Source organism: Lygodium microphyllum, chromosome 28 (genome assembly GCF_053477565.2).
Source record: "Lygodium microphyllum isolate KBCC chromosome 28, Lygodium_microphyllum_v1.1.10, whole genome shotgun sequence".
NCBI classification, from domain to species: Eukaryota; Viridiplantae; Streptophyta; class Polypodiopsida; order Schizaeales; family Lygodiaceae; genus Lygodium; species Lygodium microphyllum.
This window is the reverse complement of record NC_141162.1, coordinates 92474145-92496136: the sequence shown is the minus strand read 5'-3', so window position 1 is coordinate 92496136 and position 21992 is coordinate 92474145. Positions and strand designations below refer to the sequence as shown.

Genomic DNA, 21992 nt, shown 5'->3' with positions numbered 1-21992 from the left:
GTACCACCACGCGCATCCATCACCCCCATGGTCCGCCGCCCGAGGCTACCATGGGGCTATGGAGTTCACTGTCCAAGCCGGCGGCGAAGTGTATCCACATGCCTCATAGCTCCTCTTCGTCAGGAGCTTCCACACCGAATAGATGCTTGTTTGGTTAGTCACAGGTTTCCCTATGAGCTTACATCTTGCATCCTGGAATGTGAATAGCCTCCACTATAGTGGAGCACATGGTTCCAGGAAGTTGATTGTTTAGCAAGAGCTACAGCCTGCCCTTGCCACACGAATCGACATCTTATTGTTACAAGAGCACAAGCTCAAGCCCAGCGGGTAGGGAAGGTACTCCTGAACAGTTCACACACTAAATGGGAGCACGCCATCGATGCCCACGGCAGGAGTGGAGACGTGTGCACTTCTATTGGCTCGAGTCTCACCGCTTGCATACGAGACCACGGGACGATAGTGGCAAGGAGGGTTCTATGGATCAGATCGGATATTGGAGACTCGTGCCTTGGAATCCTCAATGTCTATGCCCCCACTAAGATGAGGGCACGCAACAGGTTCTAGGTGGAGATCGCAGCAAGACCCCCAAAGCTGGACTCCTGGATTGTTGGAGGGGACTTCAACAACCTGGAGGCTCTAGAGGACCATCAAGGCAAAGGCAGAAACTACCAAGGCATAGCTGGGGAGGAGCAGGAAGCATGGGAAGTATTTCTACTAGCAGTAAGAGCACACGATGCTTGGAGAGACCCTGCCTTCCACAGGAGGGAGAGATCGCTGGACTACTCTTGGGGATACAAGTGGCTAGGTGAAGCCTTGCTGGAGCGGTTGGACAGGTTCTATGTGGGAGAGTAGGGATGCTCTCATGGAGGCCAGATAGGGCAGCTAGCGAGCACCACATTGTGCTGATCACTGCCCGGTTCTCCTGACACTTGATCCCCCAGCATCTACCCCAGACACACGACTATGTCGCATCCCTAACTCCATCTATAGGGGGGAGGAGGTGAAGAGACAGATTGAGTAGATCTGGACCAAGGAGGGGGGCAAGAGGGACCGGATTGCAGAGGAGGTTGCAGAATTTCTAACCGAGTTGAGCAGTATCTACCAAGAGGCAGCCCTACAGGCCAAGCAGCAGAGCTGGGAAGAGGAGAGAGCACCAGGGGATCCCACCCTCCACACACAAGAGGTGCCCGCGTGAGCAACCATTGCCGGTCTAAAGGACGGGCAATCAGAGTTCTCATTCCGCACCTCAACAACCTTCTGGGCGCGGAAGGGGGACACGATGTGCAAGGAGCTTTTCCAAGCGCACCAACCCCGCACCTCAAGAGAGCAGATACATAGCCTTCGCAATCAATATGGGAGGACTCGTTCCAGCACAGACGAGGTGATGGAGACGGCTACTGACTACTACAGACGCCTTTTCTAGCAAGAGATAGTCTCAACAAGAGAACAGTGAAGTCTGGGATCACACCCCGTCCCTCGTCACAGAAGAGATGGAACACTCACTCCTAGCCCCCTTCACAGAGAAGGAATTAGAGGAGGCCTTTCATACACACGACAGGCAAAAATGCCCAGGAGAGGATGGCCTCTCCAAGGCCTTTTTCATTACCTACTAGGAGGTGGTGAAGAACCCCCTGTTGCTGGCCTTCCAGGAGATTTTCACTTCAGAGCAGATGCTAGGGAGTCTCTTGGCAGGCCTCATCAGTCTCCTCCCTAAAGGGGGAGACCGGTTGGAGCTATCCCAGTGGAGACCGATCACATTATTGTCAATAGCCTATAAGGCATTGGCAAAGATGATCGGTAGGCGACTCCACCCTGTGCTTCCAGACATCATTCATGACACACAGACAAGCTTTGTCCAAGATAGGAGCATCCTGGACAATGTATTCACCTTCTTTGAGGTGACAGAGTGGGCTCAACAGAGTGGGCAAGGACTGGCCATACTACTCCTGGATTTTGAGAAAGCCTATGATAGGGTGTATTGGGATTTCCTAGAGGGCACCATATTGAGGGTGGACTTCCCCTAGGCATGGATCCGCGAGGTCGCCGCACTTTACAGATCGGCCATCAGCAAGGTTCTCATAGATGGTAGGCAAGGGGAGGAGTTTCAATTGGAGAGATCGGTCCGACAAGGATGCCCCTTGACCAGTACCTGTTCTTACTCTTTGCAGAGGCGATATCCCACTTCCTCAAGTCACGGGCAAGTGGGTTACGCATCCTCTAACTCCCAGTGAGGGAGGAGACGGAGCTGTTAGACTCAAAGTATGCAAATAACATAACTCTCTACATAGAGGACAATGAGTTGATGCTCGAGAGAGTGAGACTGGCGCTAGAGGTGTTCTGTATTAGAGCAAGATTAAAAATCAACTGGCGAAAGTCGGTTGGATTCCTTACAAACCCAGACTCTAGCACGGAGTGGGGCGTCCACCTGGGATTTAGATGGGTGTGCAGAGGGCAGACCGTCCGTTACTTAGGGTTCCATGTGGGACTCGACATCACTCCTGCCCAACAGATTCTTCAAGTCCTTGATTCTATCCGGAAGAAATTGACCTACTGGAGTACTGCTCGCCTTTCCCTAGCAAGCCAAGCCCTGGTGCTTAATTGGATCCTCCTAGCGACGGCTTGGTACATCGCCTCATGTTGGTACTTCTCTTCATCCTATGTAGATCAGCTTTGTCGCCTAGTGCGGAATTTCCTCTAGTTCAGATCTGACGGTTCCAAGAATTCTCGGGCCAAGGTAGCGAGGGGCGACCATCATCCGGTATCGGTCAGAGGGAGAGCTTGGAATCATAGACGCAGAGTATCAGAGTATGGCCCTCTTGGGCAAGCTAGTAGTCCGCAGCCTTATACCAGGAGGGCAGACTTGGAAGGTCCTACAGCAAGAGGGTCTCCAGGATTGTAGACCGAGACTTGGCGGGGATTAAAGACCGTCCTTGAGATGGATCTTTACGACAGCCCAAATCACCCCCCTCTGATCCCCCTTCTGCGCAGCTTGCTCCATGTATGGCAGGGCCTCCATAAGGCCCTAATTCAAAGCCCCCCAAGCTGCCACAAGGAGATAGACCATCATCCGGTGATCTGGAACCCCCAGGTTAGGGATCAGGACAGGATACAGATTGAAGAGCGCCCCCACATCCAGTGAGCTGGTTGGGAGGCCAGCCCGGCTCGTACCATCAGGTCATGGTGGGAGGTATACAGGATGGTGAACGAGGAGGTGTTGCAGCGAGCATCGGGCTATCAAAGAGGAGTTGAGTTGAGGAGAAGGGAGATAGACACAGCAATTCCTCAGGAGTGGCTTGCCCCCCCGATACGAGAGCCGATAGAGCACGGGGAAGTTTAGGCCGCTAGGTTTTCACCAGCAGGTATCCCCCTACAGGTGGTAGGTAGAGTGGGCGGCGCTCCACGTGGGACTTTCTTCATCGTGCAAGAGGAGGGGCGTCTGGCCCTCGACAAAGGGCAGCAAGATGAGGGGATAGCTGTCCTTTCATGGAGGAGGATTTGGGTGGTTGGCCTTCAAGGGAAGACATGGCGACTGGACCCTTTTGTCTTCTAGGAGGAGCTCAAGGAGTGGCGCCTCTGGATATGGGAGGGCACGCCACTTGATGAGCTAGAGTGAGATCCGGGAGAGTAGCTATGGCCAGCCACTGCGGTCGCGAAGAAGCCACTGAGGTTCCTAGAGTACACACCAGGATTGGCAGACACGTACTGATGCAAGAGGACATGGATTGGGCGCCGTCACATAGCATGCATTGGGCACAGCACAGCATCACAGAGGCTTTCCGACGGACCTTTTGGTGCCGCCTATGGGATAGCTGGAGACCAAGGAGGGTATCGTATTTCTTATGGCTAGTGACACATGGAGGCCTGGCGGTGGGAAGTTGGCTAGCCCAGATGCAAAAGGAGGGAGGTTGTAAGCACTGCTGTATGCAGCCTCTAGAAACTCCAAAGCATTGCCTTTGGTCGTGTGAGGTGGCGCAGCTCGTGTGGAGAGGAGCATGCCACATCCTCCGCCGTATAGCACCCAACCTTCGATGTATCTCATGGGGAGCTTTCTGCTCGCAAGCAGTCAGCGAGGGCCGTTACCTTCTGTATGAGGCCGGGATGTAGGACACAATATTCATTATTGAGGTAGGGTCGTGTGCAATGGTCGAGTTGGGGGCTCTACCCACCCGCCAGGTACTGGAGCCCACAATAGACCGTTCTTAGGTATGGGAGATCATAGGAAGTCTTATTGGATGGCATATCTAGAAGGCACGATGTCAGGAGGCTTTTGGCAGAGAGAGACTTTCAGCACAGGCAACCTTAGCAGAGCTCTAGACCTCTGTCATCCACTCCCTCCACGGCCACTTGTCTTGTAGATGGATGGAGATATTAGGCTTATCATAGGAGATCTCTACAAAGATTACAATGGGGTCCAAGAGAGTTCGTGTGAAGGGATCCATTTCTTGATGGACCATGCAATGTGGCCTTCTTTGGCTATACTATTAGGCTAGGGTCCAAGGAAGAAGATATAGATGAGCAAGATCAAAGCACAGCCAGTAACCACTCCTCAATGTCACAAGAAGGGAATCTCAAATGAGTTTTTGCATGCCTTTAGGAGGAGAGTATATGAGACACCTTCAGGCCTAGGAAAATCTCTCTCTTCCTTTGACTTATAGCTCACAGGAGCTTAGTGGTTGGCACTTGGCTTGGATACATTCGGGACCCAGTAGCATGCGCATGACACGGTGAGCCAAATGAGACAAAAAGAAAATGCCTATGGAATTGCCCTACAGCTCAAGAGGTATGTAACAAAGCCATAGGGATAACATTCCATGGCATAGCAAGGACCATGGTGGCAATGCAAGGCCGGTAGCCTTGGTCACAAATAGAGGCCCAACGTGCAACTATGACGATGTTTAGGAGAGTTTGTTTGATTTCTCATCATTGGATAGCATCTTAGTAGGATCCCTATCCCAAATTATTCATAAGCATAGCGCACCCAAGGAGCATCACAAATGGAAGCTGATTTCAATATCACAGCATGGTACATCTAGACCACGAGATGCAGCCATGTTATTGACCTTCAAGTTGTATCCACTGCGGAGACTCTATCGAGGATTTGAATAGAGATCATTCACACTCTCCATGGGAGATGGGAGAGGATGCGAGGCAACTCTAAGAGGATGAGGAAGAGAAGAGAGGCTTTCGGCGGACATGGGACTCAAGCACCTTCTTCCACAAGGCCCCTTAGATAGTTTGGCATTACAACCCACCAGATTGGTTTTTTACACAACCATTGTATTTGTAATGTACTTAGTTACCCTTTATAGAGTTCTTGTACCTTATATATACCACAAGCTTTTTCGCCTAGGTGTTATTAATAGAATTTTCTTTTCTTAGAAAAGAAAAAGTTGACACTGAAGTCGTGCACATGCATAGTCACAACAATGTTGGATATGTACTAACGAGATAAGTCAAATCTTGGTCAAGGACATTGAAATCCCCCTTGGAAATGAATATTTGTGTCATAGGGAAAGGGATTTAGATTTTTAATGTCCTAGACTAAGGTTTGTGGGAAGTTCCAACTCTTCTAGCTCAAACAGGTTAAGACTTTAAAATTGAGATTGGGCATGGCCAAACTTTGGGACTAGACATGTATCTTCCCAATTTACTTATTATTGTTGGGTAGAAATCTGAAAATTAAGTCTATAGGCTGAGTTTGCATAGGCTGATTTGACACTAGGCAATTGGCTAAGTTTGGGTGTCCTGCAAGGCTGCATAAAGTTGTTCGAGGTACATCTAAGCATACAATTTCAATTCTCGGCAAGAAGAGAACTCATTAGCACCATAGCCCATAGCAACAGGGCAACCCATCTTGAAGGTGATTTCGAAGTCCTAAATTTAGTTGGCGATCGCGCATGCACAAGGCAAGGATCGTTGTTTTCTTCTCCACCTCAATGAGAAGCAACGTGTCACGAGGACATGAAATTTATTGCTTTGCTTAGCATTTGATTAAAAGTTAATCAAATGTGTCAATGTGACTTAGAGAGGACCGGGAAGGATGCACCTCTGGTGTACCTAGGCATGAAGAGGAAAAATGTGAGGTGCAAGTCAATTATTTCAGAGTGTGGGACCCAAGAACCTGAGATATCACTTAGTGCCAAAGGCAAAAGTTGTAATAAGTTATGTCTAACTAGTACTAGGTGGTACCCACTGTCAAATTTAGACCTAGACCAATTTATTTGCCATTAATGTCAATGGTAACATTAGAGAATAGGCATTAATTAATTAATTAATGCCAATCTAGGGATCAATAACTACTCAAGGGCACTTGGGAGACAAATTGTCATAGCCAATTTACTTATTGTCTAGTGGAATTATTCTTCTTTTGGGCACTAGAATAATTATTAAATTAATTTTCAAAACCTTTTGAAAATCGATTTAATAAGTTGAACAATGCTAGAAAATGAAATTAGAAGGTTGTCACTTTGGCAAGACTTGCCCATGCAAGTGGGAAAAACGTTTTTGGGGGCTGGTGGATATCTATTTTAACCATTGTCAGAGAAAAGGAGACTGGTAGAGTGCAAGGAGATGTTGCTGATGTGATATGGACTAGTTCTACAATAGGTGACAATAGTTTGGAGCCCTCCATGTGCAGCTAACAACAGCCCAAGGTCCTTCTGGTGCAAGTGACAACATACAAGAGGGGGCAATAGCCTTTCTGGTGGTCCTAAGCTATGGGTAAAAACTTCCATACATGTTTGACCAAGGAAATAATAGTTTTTAAGCCTTTCTCGCGATAAAACTCTAAAATTTCTCTCTACAAACATTCTGCTCTCGTTCCCCAACCCTCTCTCAAGTTATCTCAGCAAAATCCAACCATTTGAGTCATCAAAGGTGGAGATATTGGAAAATCTATATTGTAAACCCTAATTTACAATAGAAATTAGGGTTTGATAGCAACCTCGAGATGTATGCCCAAAATTGAGACCTAGGACTTCAAATTCCAATAACTAAAATTGAGGGATTTCAAGAGATTCAAGAAGCCAGCCAACTAATATCAGATTAAGGACTGAATTTGTCTTTCAAGGAGTAAGGTGAAGGCCAATCCCCGAGAAAACCAAGGGGCAAATTGGTTTGAAGGCTTGCTGGTCTGTTTTGACAACAAGTGGCACTTGGATTAGCAGAGGGGATCAACAGATCTCAATTATACTCCATCCATTTGCCATAAAAGATAAATAAATACTACAAGAAGGAGCGCTAATTTTGGGGTCAACAAGTTGTTCATTGTCGGGATACCATCAATTTCCTCAAATTAGTGGACCCAACGCACTTGATTGAATGTTAGAAACTTTGCTCTAGCACTAAAATTGTATTCAGCTGTGTTACAACAAGAATGTCTTTAGGTAGTGAGATGGCATCAAGCAAAGAAGTCGTCAAGATATGGCCTAAAGATATCCTACATTAACCTGTTGAAGGTGTCCGGCGCATTCGTAAGCCCGAATGACATAACTAGAAACTCAAAATGTCCATATCTTGTGTTGAAGGCCATCTTTGGGATATCTTCTTCCTTGATTCTTATCTGATAGTAACCAGACCTGAGATCAATCTTGGAGAAGATCTTCGCACCATGAAGACGATCAAGAAGCTCATCTATTCTAGGAATAGGGTACTTGTTCTTGACAGTTGATTGATTTAACCCTCTGTAATCAATACATAGTCGAAGCGTTCCATCTTTCTTTTTCTGGAACAGTACTGGAGCTCCCCATGGTGAACTGCTAGGACGAATGTAGCCGATCTTCATTACATCAGAGAGTGGGCTTAAAATCACTTTTAATAGCTAATCTGACATTGGAAATTGTGCTTTCAAGATGAAATGTTAGATGCATGCAATCAGATCATTGATAGTGAGCACAACCTTGTTATAAAAGGGTGTTGTTTAGTATGATTTTTTGGACCAAGTATGGCCTATGTTTTACTATGATTTTACTGAGAATTCTCTACGAAAGTGTCAATTTTTTTTTTTTGTTAGGATGTGGATCAGCCATAAGTTGGTTATGATGAGGGGGAGTCCTACAGACTATCTCCTATTTGGGCACGTCTAACAGTGCACAACCCGAGCATTGAGGGCATTCCTCCATAGTGGGCCACAGGAGGCCCACGGCAATCTCATCGGATTTGAGAGCAAAGTCATGTTGGTAAGGTTCTTCATGTCAACTATGGGTTGATGACTCGTGCTATTCATGACTAGGAGCCTATTGATGTTGGTGAGGCTCTCAAGCAGGATGTTTGGAAGACTGCAATGGAGTAGGAGATCCATGCCATCAAATGAAATGGACATGGGAGTTAGTACCTCGTCCAACGGAACGAAAGGTTATTGGAGTCAAGTGGGTCTTCAAAACAAAATGGAAAACTTGACACCTGTTGCTTGCTACCTCCCCCCCACATCCTCCTCTTCGCACTTCCTCCTTCCCCTTGTCTGTGTCCAGAAAACCCCCCCCCCCCCCTCTACGCGCCCATTCCGCCCCCCTCTCTCAATCTAACAATTCACAAAGTGTTGGGGAAAATGCAATGTCTAATCTTTGACAAGGCGCACAACATGAGCAACAAGTTGAGAATGAGGAAAATGTGACAAGAGTTGGGTCCCTCTGGGTCTCTAAAAGCTGATGACCAACAAAAAGAAGAGAAATTTGATGACTGGTTTAAAGAACAACTGAGAACAGTAGCTAAAATGTTTGTGCAATTGGCAAACAATCCTCAATTCATGCTCTTTTTGAACCCCTTAAAGAAGATCGGCAAAAACAAGAAGAGAAAATCATCTTCAAGAGCTTCAGGACAACAAGATATACCAAGAAGAGCCAATACAACAACATGAGGTTCCAAACGTGGGTATGAGCATAAGCAAATGATTCTAGTGGGGCAATCGATGCATATGCAAGGCCAACTTGGAAGTGTCAATTAATGCTTTTTGCACAACATGGCATCCATGCAATGATGGGGCAACCATGGTACTTTGGCAGTGCCACTAGTTTCCATGTTATGGTGGATCAAGGACCGCATACAAGGATATATCACACAACTCCTCATTATATGCAGCAACCAATGCATGGTGTGCAAGGTCCAATAATATGCATAACCCCATGTATACCAATATTGGCATGATGTTGGGGCACAAAGTGGCAAGTTTGGCAATGCATATATACAATCCACTGTGTTTAGGACTCATGGTATTAATGTTGGTCATGCAAATGCTCCATATAGTGTTGATCATGAGGAAAAATATAGCTAGTAATGCCTGCATGAGAAAAAATGCAACTATTAAAAGTTAATCAAATGTGCCAATGTGACTTGTACATGTGAGATGCAAGTTAATTATTTCATAGTGTGAGACCCCAAGACCCTGAGATATCACTTGGTGCCGAAGACAAAAGTTGTAAGAAGTTATGTTTGACAGGTAGTAGCTTGTACCCAATGTCAAATTTGGGCCTAGACCAATTTATTGGCCACTAATATCAGTGGTAACATTAGAGACTAGACATTAATTCATGCCAATCAAGGAATCAATAACTACTCAAGGACACTTGGGAGACAAATTGACGTAGCCAAGTCACATTTAGTTTTCTTCGCATAAAGGGAATGGGTTCTTAACAATTGGAATACTAACCATAAGTGTTCCAAATGTTCTTCTCTTGATTTACTAAAGATCAAGATATCATCCAAGAAGACTACTACAAAGTGTCCAACACACTATTCATCAACTTCATAAAAGTAGCTGAGCATTAGTGAGACCAAAAGGCATCACCAAAAAATCATAATGCCCGTATCTAGAACAAAATGTTGTCTTAGAAACATCCTGGGCCTTAATTCTTACTTGGTGATAGCCTGACCTTAAGTCAATTTTTGTGAAAAATTTTACCCCTTGTAATTGATCAAAAAGATCTTCCATTCTGGGCATGGGAAACTTATTCTTCACCGTTATCTTATTAAGTGCTCTATAATCAACACAAAGTCGCATAGAACCATCTTTTTTCTTCACCAATAAAATTGGCGAAGCCCAAGGTGAATTGCTCGGTTGTATAAACCCCTTATCAAGCTAATCCTTAATTTGTCTTTCGACTTCTTGGTGCTATGTTTCACTTAGCCTATAAGGTGGTTTAGAAACAGGGTGTGTATCCCTATCTATGTCAATTGGATGATTTGCATTACTCCTATCTGATGGAAGGCCACTAGCAAGTCAAAAGGAAACACATCTTTAAATTCATCCAACAAACCACTTAATTCATTATTTACATTCAACTCACAAACATAAGAAAATTATTGCTTTATATTACAAGAAGTAAAAGTGTCCTATACAAGAAGGGACCATAACATATATACCTCACAAGCTTCCTTCCTTATCAACTTCTAAACTTCAAAGGAACACATCAAAGCATTATCAGATACTTCATGTTCACCTTGAATCACAAAAGTATTACCATCCCTTTCAAATTCCAATGTATTATGATGATAACTACGCTTTAAGGATGGTTCCAATCCCCATAGCCACTCCCTCCCTAAAGTGATATCGGCTCTTTCCATATTCATAATCTGGAAATCAAGCTTATCTTTATATCCTTGGATCTCAATTTCCAAATTGGATACCATTGTATCCCATATTTTATTATCCTGACCTTGCATCATACGAACAACATATTGATGCTCACTCTTTTATTGGGGAAGTTTCAACTTTTTGACAACTGCATAACTTATGAAGTTGTGGGTGGCAAAGTCATCAATCATGACTCCAACCCTCTTTCCACCTATTGATCCATGCACTCTAACTAAATCATGTGGCCCGAAGGCAGGTTGCCACATAGAAGTTGACATACAACACTTGTGTTGTACATCCTTGTGCAAGATCTCCAAAGATTTATACCTTTCATGCCCCTTTAATTCCAAGGTCTACACTACATGGATTTGTTTCTCTTTTCCCTTGCCCTTGTCCTTATAATTTCCTTTATCTTCCCCCTTTTTCCTTTGAGGGCAATTCCAAGCAGCATGGTTAGGAGATAGGCAACTGAAACAGAGCCTTTTTTTTTTTGCCTTATCAAAGTCATCTTGACTTAGCTTCAGCCATACATATTGTTTATTTTCAAAGGGTTGTTTCTTACCCTTAAGGAATGGCATTTTCCTTTTGGATTTACCTACAAATTTTGAGGCCTCAAATTCCTTAGTCTTGGGCTCCATGTCGGTGAGACTAGTGAGTGCACCTGGACGCGTACTATCTTCATTGATTAATGTAAATTTAATTGCCTCTTCAAGCGTCTTAGGTGAACTCCTTTTCACTTCTTTTTTATAGGCCTTATCTAGTCCCCTTATGAGTTCTCTTGTCTTTTGAAATTCATCTATTCCTTCCAATTTAAGGATTATCTCACGATACTCCTCGAGATATGTCAACAAAGGTCTTCCCTTTTGTCTGACAAAATCCCAATCTTCCCAATTTCTTTACATTTCATTCTCAGGAAGGAATTCTTTCAAATTAAGCCCAAGTTTCAAGTATTTTATTTGCCTCCTTTAAAGTTCTCCACCATTTATATACTTTTGGCCCCAAGGTTAAACCGGCTTCCAATGCTTGGAGATGTGGTGAAGTATTCTTTAATTTGTGTAAATCCTCCCATTTTTTGAGAAAATTAAGGATAGTGGTTTCATATCTTTTACCACTGGGTTATCCCTCAGCTTTTGGTGGGGTTCCCTTGGGTCTCGCATAGTCACATCTACATCTTTCGATGAAGATGGAATATCTGAGGTCTCTACTTTACCTTTATCCCTTTCTAGTAATAAGGCTAATTGGGATTTTATTTCGGTGAGTGCTTGAGTTAGCAACTCCATTTGAACCCCCTATGCTTGCACACGAGCAGTTAAATCATCAAATTGTTCTCGTGTAGCAAAAAATTATTCCCAATGTTTTTCTTGTATTTCAATTTCATGGGGATCCACCATAGGGTGGTCCCCCGAACTAGAGCCTTCGGTTGCCCCCTCTCTATCTTTCCCCTCCATCTATACACTGGAATTGGAAAGAAAAAGCAAGAAATTTGGAAACAAAGGATAGGACACTTCCCTGTATTTCGTTCGCCTGATTTCTATTAGGCAATATGACAACAAGCAGGCCGTGGAACACGAGGTGGAGTTTTCGTGCTTTCCTGTCAAGCAGGAAAGTTGGGCTGCCCTGCCATGCCGGATGCGGAAGAAAATTTACAGCCGAAGGGGAAGGACGTCACTTGCCACGTGTTACGAGGTCACTTGAACTTCGAGTGAAATATTATGGGGTCGATTTGAAGAGAAGACGGGCGATGGCCTAGATGAATTACGGGCCCGACTTCAAATCGCAAGTCGCCCTCAGTATCGACGCCCATCTCCAATCGCAAGAGTCGTGGACTAAGGCTCTGATACCAGTATTAAATGTCTGCAGGACTATCTTCCGCCGACACCAAAACTTCTGCCGACTCCCCTCATAAAGCACGAGAGGTCTCTCTAACTCTCCACCCAACCACACCTAGGAAGTTGTTGGAGAGAACGACGTCGTCACTCCCCTGCCAGCCATCAACTTCTCGTGAGTTATACTATATTTATGACTCGCTTACTTCCTAAGCTCCCCTTAACCACGTACGGGCGCCCAAGGCCCCCGGACGGTCATCTCTCGCGCTTGTTTCCCAATAAGTTACATTTATTGATGTAACACCAAGGCTCAAGAACAGTACAGAAGTATGGGCAGTGCGTCACTCGCAATGTGCACCAGTTTCCCTCTCTCCAGATGGAAGCAGTCATGTTGAAGGACAAGTATCCGAATGACTGAAGTGACTGAGGAGGAGGGAGCCTGCATATAAATAGGCAGAAAAGTAATGCCAGAAATGACCTGTCAGCCAGCCCCAAAACGGGCACCAAAAACAGGTCAGCCATCATAAATATGCACTGGCTTTAAAAACTGAAATGCCCATACACAGACTCTGACACCCTATGAGATGTACTCTGCTAAGACATAGGGGTTGAACTTGTACTCATGCTGTTCATTCATCTGTTGCAGGTCCCAATCAGCACCTCTGTCTTGTTAATGTTTTTTCTTGTACTCGAACTCTTGCATCCATTGGCACTCGGCAAAATTAGTAGTGAAACTACAGGAAATTGAACATTCTACGATTCGCTTAACCTCCCTGCATCCCTCTCCCCTCCCCTCCCTCCACTTCTCCCGAAAACCCCCCCACCCCCCGGGTCCCTTTTATTTTGTTTTTAAGAACTCCTTGACCTCTCCATTGAATACTTAATTAGGCTTTTCAGATTTAACCACCAAGGGAAATAGGCTTGAAGTTTTATTCATTCCACCTACTTTTGTGTCAACAGAAGATTAAAGATTCTACAATTCCCTTAGCCTCCCTGCATCCTCTCCCCTCCCTTAACTTCTCCCTCCCCTCTCCTTGCCTTCGCTATTGAATACTTATTAGCCTTTTCAGTTTTTAACCACCAAGGCAAAATAGGTTTGAAGTCTTACTCATTCCAGCTACTTTTGTGTCACCGATATCTTTCGTGGCAAGAAGCAAAGTCATCCCAGAGAGGATGATGAGAAAACCGCACATCTCAGAGATTATGCTTGCAGCACTCTGACCCTGCCAGTTCTGTACAGACCAATGAATGGTGATTTGATGTAATGAAGTACATTGAAAACCATCAACAATCATTACTAGTACGCTTTTTACCTTGAACATTATCACACTGGCAAGGATTGTGAATGAAGTAAAGAGCACATAATAGATCAGAGATACCACTGCTGTGTCAAATGTATCAAGAGCCTGAGGTCACTGCAACATAAATCTTAGTATCTGGAAAGCAGTACAAGTATCACAAAATAAGTGGCAGACAGAAACATATTCAAAGTGGATGGCAAAGCCATACAACCTCACCTTGTTTAAGTAATTTAGTTGTGTGAGACCGCAGAGAACAACCATAAACAGAAAAATCCAAGAGTGTGGGTAAAAAAACTGGTTGTCCCCTTCAAAGGTCAATTTTATGGCTATCCCAAGGGCTTTCACACTCATCACCTGTCCAAACATGATAAAGCTCAGTGTTGGACATAAGATATGAAGAGGAACATTCACAACCCCATCAGTGTCATTGTTTCATACCGTGAGAGATCCCACCAAGGAGCAAATGCTGATGCATACAGTGACATGTGAATGGCCATACTGAGGTACAAAAAAGACTACCAGAACCAGAACCAGAGCAAAGATGGATGCCATGTAGATTAGAAATGCTGCAAGTACATCACACACTCTTATTGAAGTGGAAACTTGATCAACATATCCAAGTTTTGAGCACAGATTTTATGACACCTAAAATGTTTATTGAATCTTGTGTTTACCAGGTTGTGTCGCAAGCTGCCAGATCTCTTTTACTGAATCAATTGCATGATCCCTTGGTGCATGCATGACCATTGTGACAGAGCCGGCTATGCACATCACGCAACCCAAAATCCCAAGAGCATGTAGTTTCTCTTTCAAAAATATGTGTGCCAGCACAGCACTATCACGAAATGGCACATACACACTTCTTAGCTTCAGTCAGATGTAATGAAAATAGTAGAAAAGGTAACCCATTCATCTAATCATTTGAATTCTACCTTACGATGATGCTGACTGCACCAAGCGGAGTCACCAAAATAGCAGGAGCATATGCATATGCAGCAAAATTTGCAACTTCCCCACTTATCACTGAAAAAATCAGACTCGAAAGAGGAAGCATAAGCAATAAAGATCACATCTACTGCTGTTATCTGCTGTAAATGACTAACAAAAAAGGGGCCTTAAAACAGAGGTTTTTCACAATATGCCTAATAATCTACAATAGCCTCTGGCTTCAACCTTTTTTCTTTTGTAACTAGTGCATACACTTGCACTTGAGGGGGCAGGTCTGGGTTCATTGTTTGAAGCTGGTAATATATAGCAGAAGTCATTAACATTCACATGAAGTCAAACTTATCCTTTAGCTTGATCATTATCCTTTTTTTAAACTAGTTCCTAGAGTTATGTCTGATTAAAGCCACTGCATCAGAAGCCCATGGGCTTGGTAAAGCCAGTCAAACAGCCTACACTCCATGCACAGGCCTGCATATGGCTCATAAATGCATCTGTAAGAATAACCTTGGTTGGTCAATCCTGCACCAATGCCAATACAACCACAAGGTGAGGCCCTCAGCCTGCCCAAATCCAAATACACTAAAGATCACTGCATCAGGGAAATAAAAGGAAAATTGAAGATAAGATCTTCCATTTGGATCACATAATTGGGTAGTGTGAGAGTGCCCAGCAGAAGGGAAAGTAAAAACAGAGAGAAGAAGAAGACCGAATCAACACAGGAGAGAAGGAACAAACTGACTGCAATGGCTGAAAGATGAAAGGCTGCAATGATCAGCCCCAACATGCACCATTGAGCATCAACATGGGTGCCAAACAGTAGCACGGGGATGAGAGAATGGGGAGGGCTGGCTGAATGATCACAGTGGAATCTGGATGAATGAATGAGGAGAGTAGGCTGCCTATGTATAGGCAAAATGGGGTCACAATTGGTATGCAAGTGGCTAGGACCACAATGTGGGCACCCAAGATAGCCCACCCAAATGACCAAAAAAGTTGCAGTGCCCAAAATGAAATGCACTAATATACCCTCGATCTAAAATGTCTAAAAGACACAAGATGATCAACAAATACAATTTCAAAGCTCCTAATGTCCTCATCCGACACAAACTGAGGCTCACAAGCAGGAGACGACTATGCACAAGACAAACATCTGCTAGCAAGTAACTCAAACTTGAGTCCTGATAGTGGCATGCATAATTGCGAGGAATCAAATGTCAACACACAGCCATGTTCATCAGCTAGTACTTCAACTTAAAGGGTATGTATTAGGCTAGTCTTCATCATCTACATTTCAATTTCCATCATTTAATTTACAAAATCAATCTAATGCATTCACTTTAATTCCATCTACACTACAATTTCAAATCCCACCCATCCCACCCTTCGATTGCATCTCTACCTTCATTCACCACTGCATTCACCCCTACATCACACACTATACTATCATCTACATTTCAATTTCCATCATTTAATTTACAAAATCAATCTAATGCATTCACTTTAATTCCATCTACACTACAATTTCAAATCCCACCCATCCCACCCTTCGATTGCATCTCTACCTTCATTCACCACTGCATTCACCCCTACATCACACACTATACTAGAGGGACCCTCAAACATAGGTACATCTTTCACCTATAGGTCCTTTGCTTTTGCCCAATTAGGTGGTGGAGGTGCACATGCACCAATGGTGGGGACTTGTCCCCCAAACCAACCACTTTTGAGGTATTTTTCACATGGATTACATACCCAAGCATACCAACCCCCAAGTATTGCCCAATTGGTACCACAGTTTGCCCACATGGCATTACATAAAGGGTCTTCTGGTTATCTTTTAATGCTACAGCCTACAATTGGGCAAGGGTTTCATGTTCTAGTGCCTCCTCCTATGACACCTTATGGTATCCCAAATTCTCTTGACCCGTCATGCAATCTTGATTATGAACTCCAAGAGTTCAAAATCACCAACCTGAAGGATCTTAAAGGGCAAGTCAATGGAATACCAGCATCTACTTGCCAAGTTTGCCACTACAAGACTTCCCAAGTCCCCTTGCCAAGTTTGCCACTACAAGACTTCCCAAGTCCCCTGATGACCAAGTCACATTGTTCCTAAACAAGCTGCCAAAGAAATGCTTCAATTTCAAGTGATCACACAACCTACCATGCGTACATTTTATGAGTTTGAGAGTCAGCTACTGCATTACACTCAACTATTCACTCGATTTCATAAAATTGTCTCTCTTTCACCTACAAAGGGACCCTTGTTTCAAACTTCTTAAAAGGGAAAGCAAGGGAAGGACAAAAAGGATCAAAATCAAAGGGAGTCCCAAGGGAACTTAAACCACGGGCAAAATATACCCAATAAAAATAGGTACTACCAATCAAAAGACTGATTTTAACAGCAAGCGTGGTTCAAAGGCTAAAGGCACATAACCCAAGAAAAACCCCCTCCCCAAAACACACCACCACCTTGCTCCACAGTCGCATGGTATCCCCCCACAGTGGAGACAAAATGGCAGCAACCAACAAAATCAAGGACAATGGACATCTCAAAATCATGTTGCCACTAGTCAACCATCACAATTTGCATTGTTCCACCTCCAAAGGGCATGTCAAATCAATCTATCAAACCTTTGATGGACTTCCGTCCTCACACCCACCTCGTCCCTATAGAGCATTAGAAGGTTGAGAGCTTGGTCTACATTCACAAGTTGCCAATTGATGAAGCGACCACAGAGGCCCACCCTACATGACCTTGTGGCCATACAACCACTTGGATTGTGGAGAATGGAGCTACACATCATATGACTCCACTCAATGAAATTTTATCCCCCGACCCCTGCAGTCGAGAATGACTGACATGGGAACATCTTCTCAGCCAAGATTCAAGGCATTGGTCGCGTCAAGTTTCATATTAATAAAGGCCATGATCTCGCTTCATTGGATGATGTCTATCATGCCCACTAGCTTACGGTTGCATGGTGCCCTGCTGCCACTGCCCTCAATCAGCCTGATCTAGTCAAATTCTTCATCCTAATCCTGCATTTGCAGCCTGCTGATTATATATATAGGCTGCCTACTATGTTTCGAGATCCATTTAGAGTATGATACTCTCTCCAATTCATCTTTTTCCTAGTCCATTCTAAGAGACAAAGATTCAAGGTTTTGTTCTTACTCTTGTATAGTGTATTTACAGCATTTAGTATTCATTCTTCTAGTTTCTATGAGTTACTCTTTACCGTTTAGTTCTACCGTTTCCCACTTTGTGTTTTGTCGCTACTTGTGTTTATCTTCTGAGCTCGCATAATTTTTTTACAACCATCCTCTCTAAAATCATGGGTAACAAGGACAATGAAATATACAATAAGCAAGAAACAACAAGCCCCTAGGAAATAAAAACAACAAAAACCACAAATACCCAAAAAAAAACACACACACATACAAAACCACAAAAAAAACACCACTACAACACAACACCCTAGATAGACAAACAAAAAACAAAGAAAAGCAAACAAAACAAAGATAATTTTAAAAAAAACCAAGCCAAAAAAAAAGAGAAAAGAAATCTCCCCGACGGTTTCCCTTCCCCTCGACGGTTTCTCTCGCTCTCCCTATCTTTTTCTCTCCCCGTTCTCTCTCCCCTTCTTCCCTTCTTCCTCCTTCCTCTCCTCCACCTTTCCCCCTCTCGCTAAACTCGTGAGGGATTCACTAGCAAAGAAGGGAGAGGGCAAAGTGTTCTTTGGGGGTGGGTTTTGCGGAAGTCTCCGATGCGCCCCTACAAATTGACCTGATGAGAAGGTGGATGACGGAAGAGACACCTAAGGTGGCAAAAAACCTTAATACGTAAGCTTTTAACAGTGAAAAGAAACAACGTGTTTGGTTTTAAAAGCCTTAATGTTTCTTTTAAAATAAAAAGCCTTAGGCTTTGTTGGGAAAATCTAAAAGCACAATGAGAGAAGAAGAGGAGGAAAATCTATATAAGAGAGGGAGATACGGGCCATCAAATCAAGGGGGAGAGGCTAGAGGTTGAGCTTGAATCCCTCGCCTCCTTGAAGATCTCGCTTCGAATTCGAGAGAATAGGCTTAAGGTGGAGCTTGTATCCCGCGCCTTCTTTGAAGATGGCCATCAAATTTTAGAGAGAAGGCTTGAGGTCAAGCTTTAAGCCTCTCACCTACATTGAAGTTTCCGTCGTCGCGAGTTGCTATCAAGAGCTTAAGTTCGAGCTTGGTGTTCCTCGCCTTCCTCAAAATTCTTCCATAAAATCTGATATCCTACCTACTTCTCTTCTCTCTCAGATTGAGAATTCATCCTTGTCTTTCCCATAACTCTTTTGATCTAATCTGAAAGTCTTATGAACTTTCTCATTCAAATTCTTTTGGATAAGTTTTATTTCATTGAATTCTCCCATCTCAAAGCGTCCCTGCAGCGAGCGACTTTCATGAACCCCCGCGCAATTTCCATGCGACATCATGTGAGGTGCAAGGGCACCATTTGTAACAAGTAGAAGGGAAAGTCAACAAGGCTTCCCTATCCCCATCAATCTAAAGTAGGGGAGGAAGCACCCAAGCTGAATCTGGGAAGTAATAGCACTAGTTGATTGACCGCCTTAGTCAATATGTCTCCCAAATTTATGAAAAGTAAATCATCTACATATAGTAGGATATAGCTAACCCCCTTTGAAGTGATGCAAACATATAAGTTCGGATCATGAGGGGCTGTTGCTCCACATGGACATCCTCCTCCAAATAACAGTTCAAAAAAGCACTTTTGATGTCCATTTAATAACCATAGTGAGCGGCTAGCACAACCAACAAACGGAATAATGTCAACCGTGCAATAAAAGCAAAGATCTCTTCATTGTCAATGCCTTGCTTTTGTCAAAACCCTTGCACTATAAGACGAGCCTTGTACTTGTCTAAAGTCCCATCAACCTTTAGCTTGGTCCTAAAAATCCACTTCATCTTGATGACTTGCTTGTGACTCGAACGATCCACCAAGGTCCACGTCTTATTTTGGTTAATACTCTTTAGCTCCTTTTCCATGGCCTCTCGGCATTGGGGGTGCTGAAGAGCCTCCTACCAATTATCCATCTCGAAATGCACCGTGTAAACAACTATAAATAGTGATGCAAATGAAGCCTAAGGTGAACACCTAGTAGATCTTCTACGGCCCTTTAGAGTGAAATCCAATAGAGAAATCCCCAAATCCCACATGGTCTGGTGGTACCAGCGAGATAACACGTCTTGCGGAGAGGGCTAGGAGCTAAAGAATCTGAGGAAAGGTCAAGAGTGAACAGTAGATCCAACTCAGAAGGCACCATCTCCAATGAGATAATCTCAAGAAACAGTGCAAAGAGAAGACTGCACAATATCCCTCTCATCAAAAACTACATCTCTCTTAACAATCGTCTTGTTTGCCCGAATATCAAGCAAATGATAGGCCTTCACTTCAAAAAAGTAACCTACAAAAATCAAGAGATCAACTCAAAGAGTGAACTTGCCTATCTTATCATCCAGTATATGCATGTATGCACAACTTCCAAAGACTCTAAAGTGGAAAATAATAGACCAAAAGCCAAAAGCCAAAAAATGCCTCATGCTAAGTCCTCTAAGGAACAACTACAGTGGGACACTGATAAAGAATGTACACCACAACGTGAATAGCCTCGACCCAAAGGCACTCAAGGAGCTTTGTTGCAAACAACATAGAGTGTGCCATGTTCATGATGGTTGGGTTCCTACGCTCTATGACACTATTCTAAGAGGGAGAGTCCATAGATGTAAGTTGGCAAGACATCCCATGCTCCTATAGAAACTCGGAAAACTCATGAGAGAGAGATTCGCCACCACTATCACTCCTCATGCATCCTACAAGTTGACCAATCTGGTTATGAACCAGCAGCACCTAAGCAAAGAAATAGATAAATGTATCGGACTTAAAAAAGTATACCCACATGTATCGAGAATAATCATCCGCTATCATAGAAAAGTACAACGCACTATTTAAGGCAACACTGGATATCAACCCACAAAGATCAACATGAATCAATCTAAGAGGTGCCTTAGCTCTATTGTGGACTACTGAGGAAATGGAAAACAATGTTATTTCCCGAGTTGACAGGCTTTACAGATATCTCGAGATAGCTTCAGATGTAAAAGGCCCTCAACCATTCGATGACTTGACAACTCATAAAGAGAGTCGTATCTAAGATAACCTAAGAGAAAATGCAAAAGACACTCCATGTCTATAGGCTCCTGTGCAATGGCTAAAGCCTAGAAGCTGGGAGACATAACATACATCATCCAACACAGTGAGATCCGAGCCATGATCAATAGCAAAACTGACGCAACTATGAGCTTGAATCTTGATTGAGTTGTTCCCAACACAAACTATCCTAGCTGCAGGGGCTCAAGAGATGAAAACGTCCGAGACATGGGTCATTGTTGAGTCTGAGACATGGGTCATTGATGAGTAGCTCCACTATAAACAATCCAAGGAATAGCTAAAGTACTCAACTATGACGAGTGGGCCTCTGCAGTCACCTCGTCAAGAGACAACTTGGAACCAACCAACCTTCTCAAAAAGGGTGGCACACATTACCTTATCAATCTTGGATAATAGACACCAGGTTGGCCCCAAAATTGACGCCCCTTTCGGTATTTCTTTAACTATAATTGTTGATGGATTGAGTACAAGTTAAGATTCCACAATCTCCTTTGTTGATCCAAAAGCCTCTTGCTGTACAAACAATCAACAAGAAATTTGGCCCAATTTCCCTTTGATTTTGACACAAGGCTTACACAAATAGAACCACCAACTCGCCAAATGTTGCCCCGATTCACAATGGATGGCCTAGCATTTGAAATCCATGTCAATTCCACAAATTTCAGATGCTGATTTTAGTGTATGATGCCTTTTCTTATTGGCAGGAATCCCAAGGTGGCTATACAGTAGAGATCCCTCTACTATCCACCAAATTTGGCTGAGATCTACTCAAAATGGCTGAGAAATGCTAAGCTCTCTTGAGAGGGGGTTGGAGAAGTTGGAAGATGAGAGAGAAATCTACTTTTCTTCACAGAAAAACCCTAAAATCTGCCTACTACCTTCTCCATCATGCATTTAATGTAGTCACCTAGGTTACTGCCAAGCACCTCCAAAATGTTATCACCTAATCATTAATGCTATTGCCAGCCCCTCCCTGGTGTCTCCCACATGCTAAGGCCCCAGTTAACTGTCTTCTACAGCAAATTGCTGTTCTTTGATCAGAAAATGGACTAGCAACTCCGTTTCTCTCTCTCTCCCAGGTTGTAAACTGATTGAATGGCTGAGACCCAGTCCCTAAAAAC

At 43.8% G+C, this 21992-nt stretch overlaps 1 protein-coding gene across 2 annotated transcripts in view; it reads right to left on the bottom strand.

Moving 5' to 3' along the window:
* LOC148011753 (putative magnesium transporter NIPA3) overlaps positions 1-21992 on the bottom strand; it is a 50532-nt gene that overhangs the window by 7996 nt on the left and 20544 nt on the right. For both annotated transcript variants that reach the window (XM_087670139.1, XM_087670140.1), the window contains exons 3-8: positions 14627-14717; positions 14369-14529; positions 14133-14260; positions 13911-14048; positions 13707-13799; positions 13502-13625 (exon numbers count right to left, since the gene is read on the bottom strand). In XM_087670139.1, coding sequence (XP_087526265.1) covers positions 13502-13625; positions 13707-13799; positions 13911-14048; positions 14133-14260; positions 14369-14529; positions 14627-14717 — 735 coding nt within the window. The remainder of the gene's footprint in view (positions 1-13501; positions 13626-13706; positions 13800-13910; positions 14049-14132; positions 14261-14368; positions 14530-14626; positions 14718-21992) is intronic.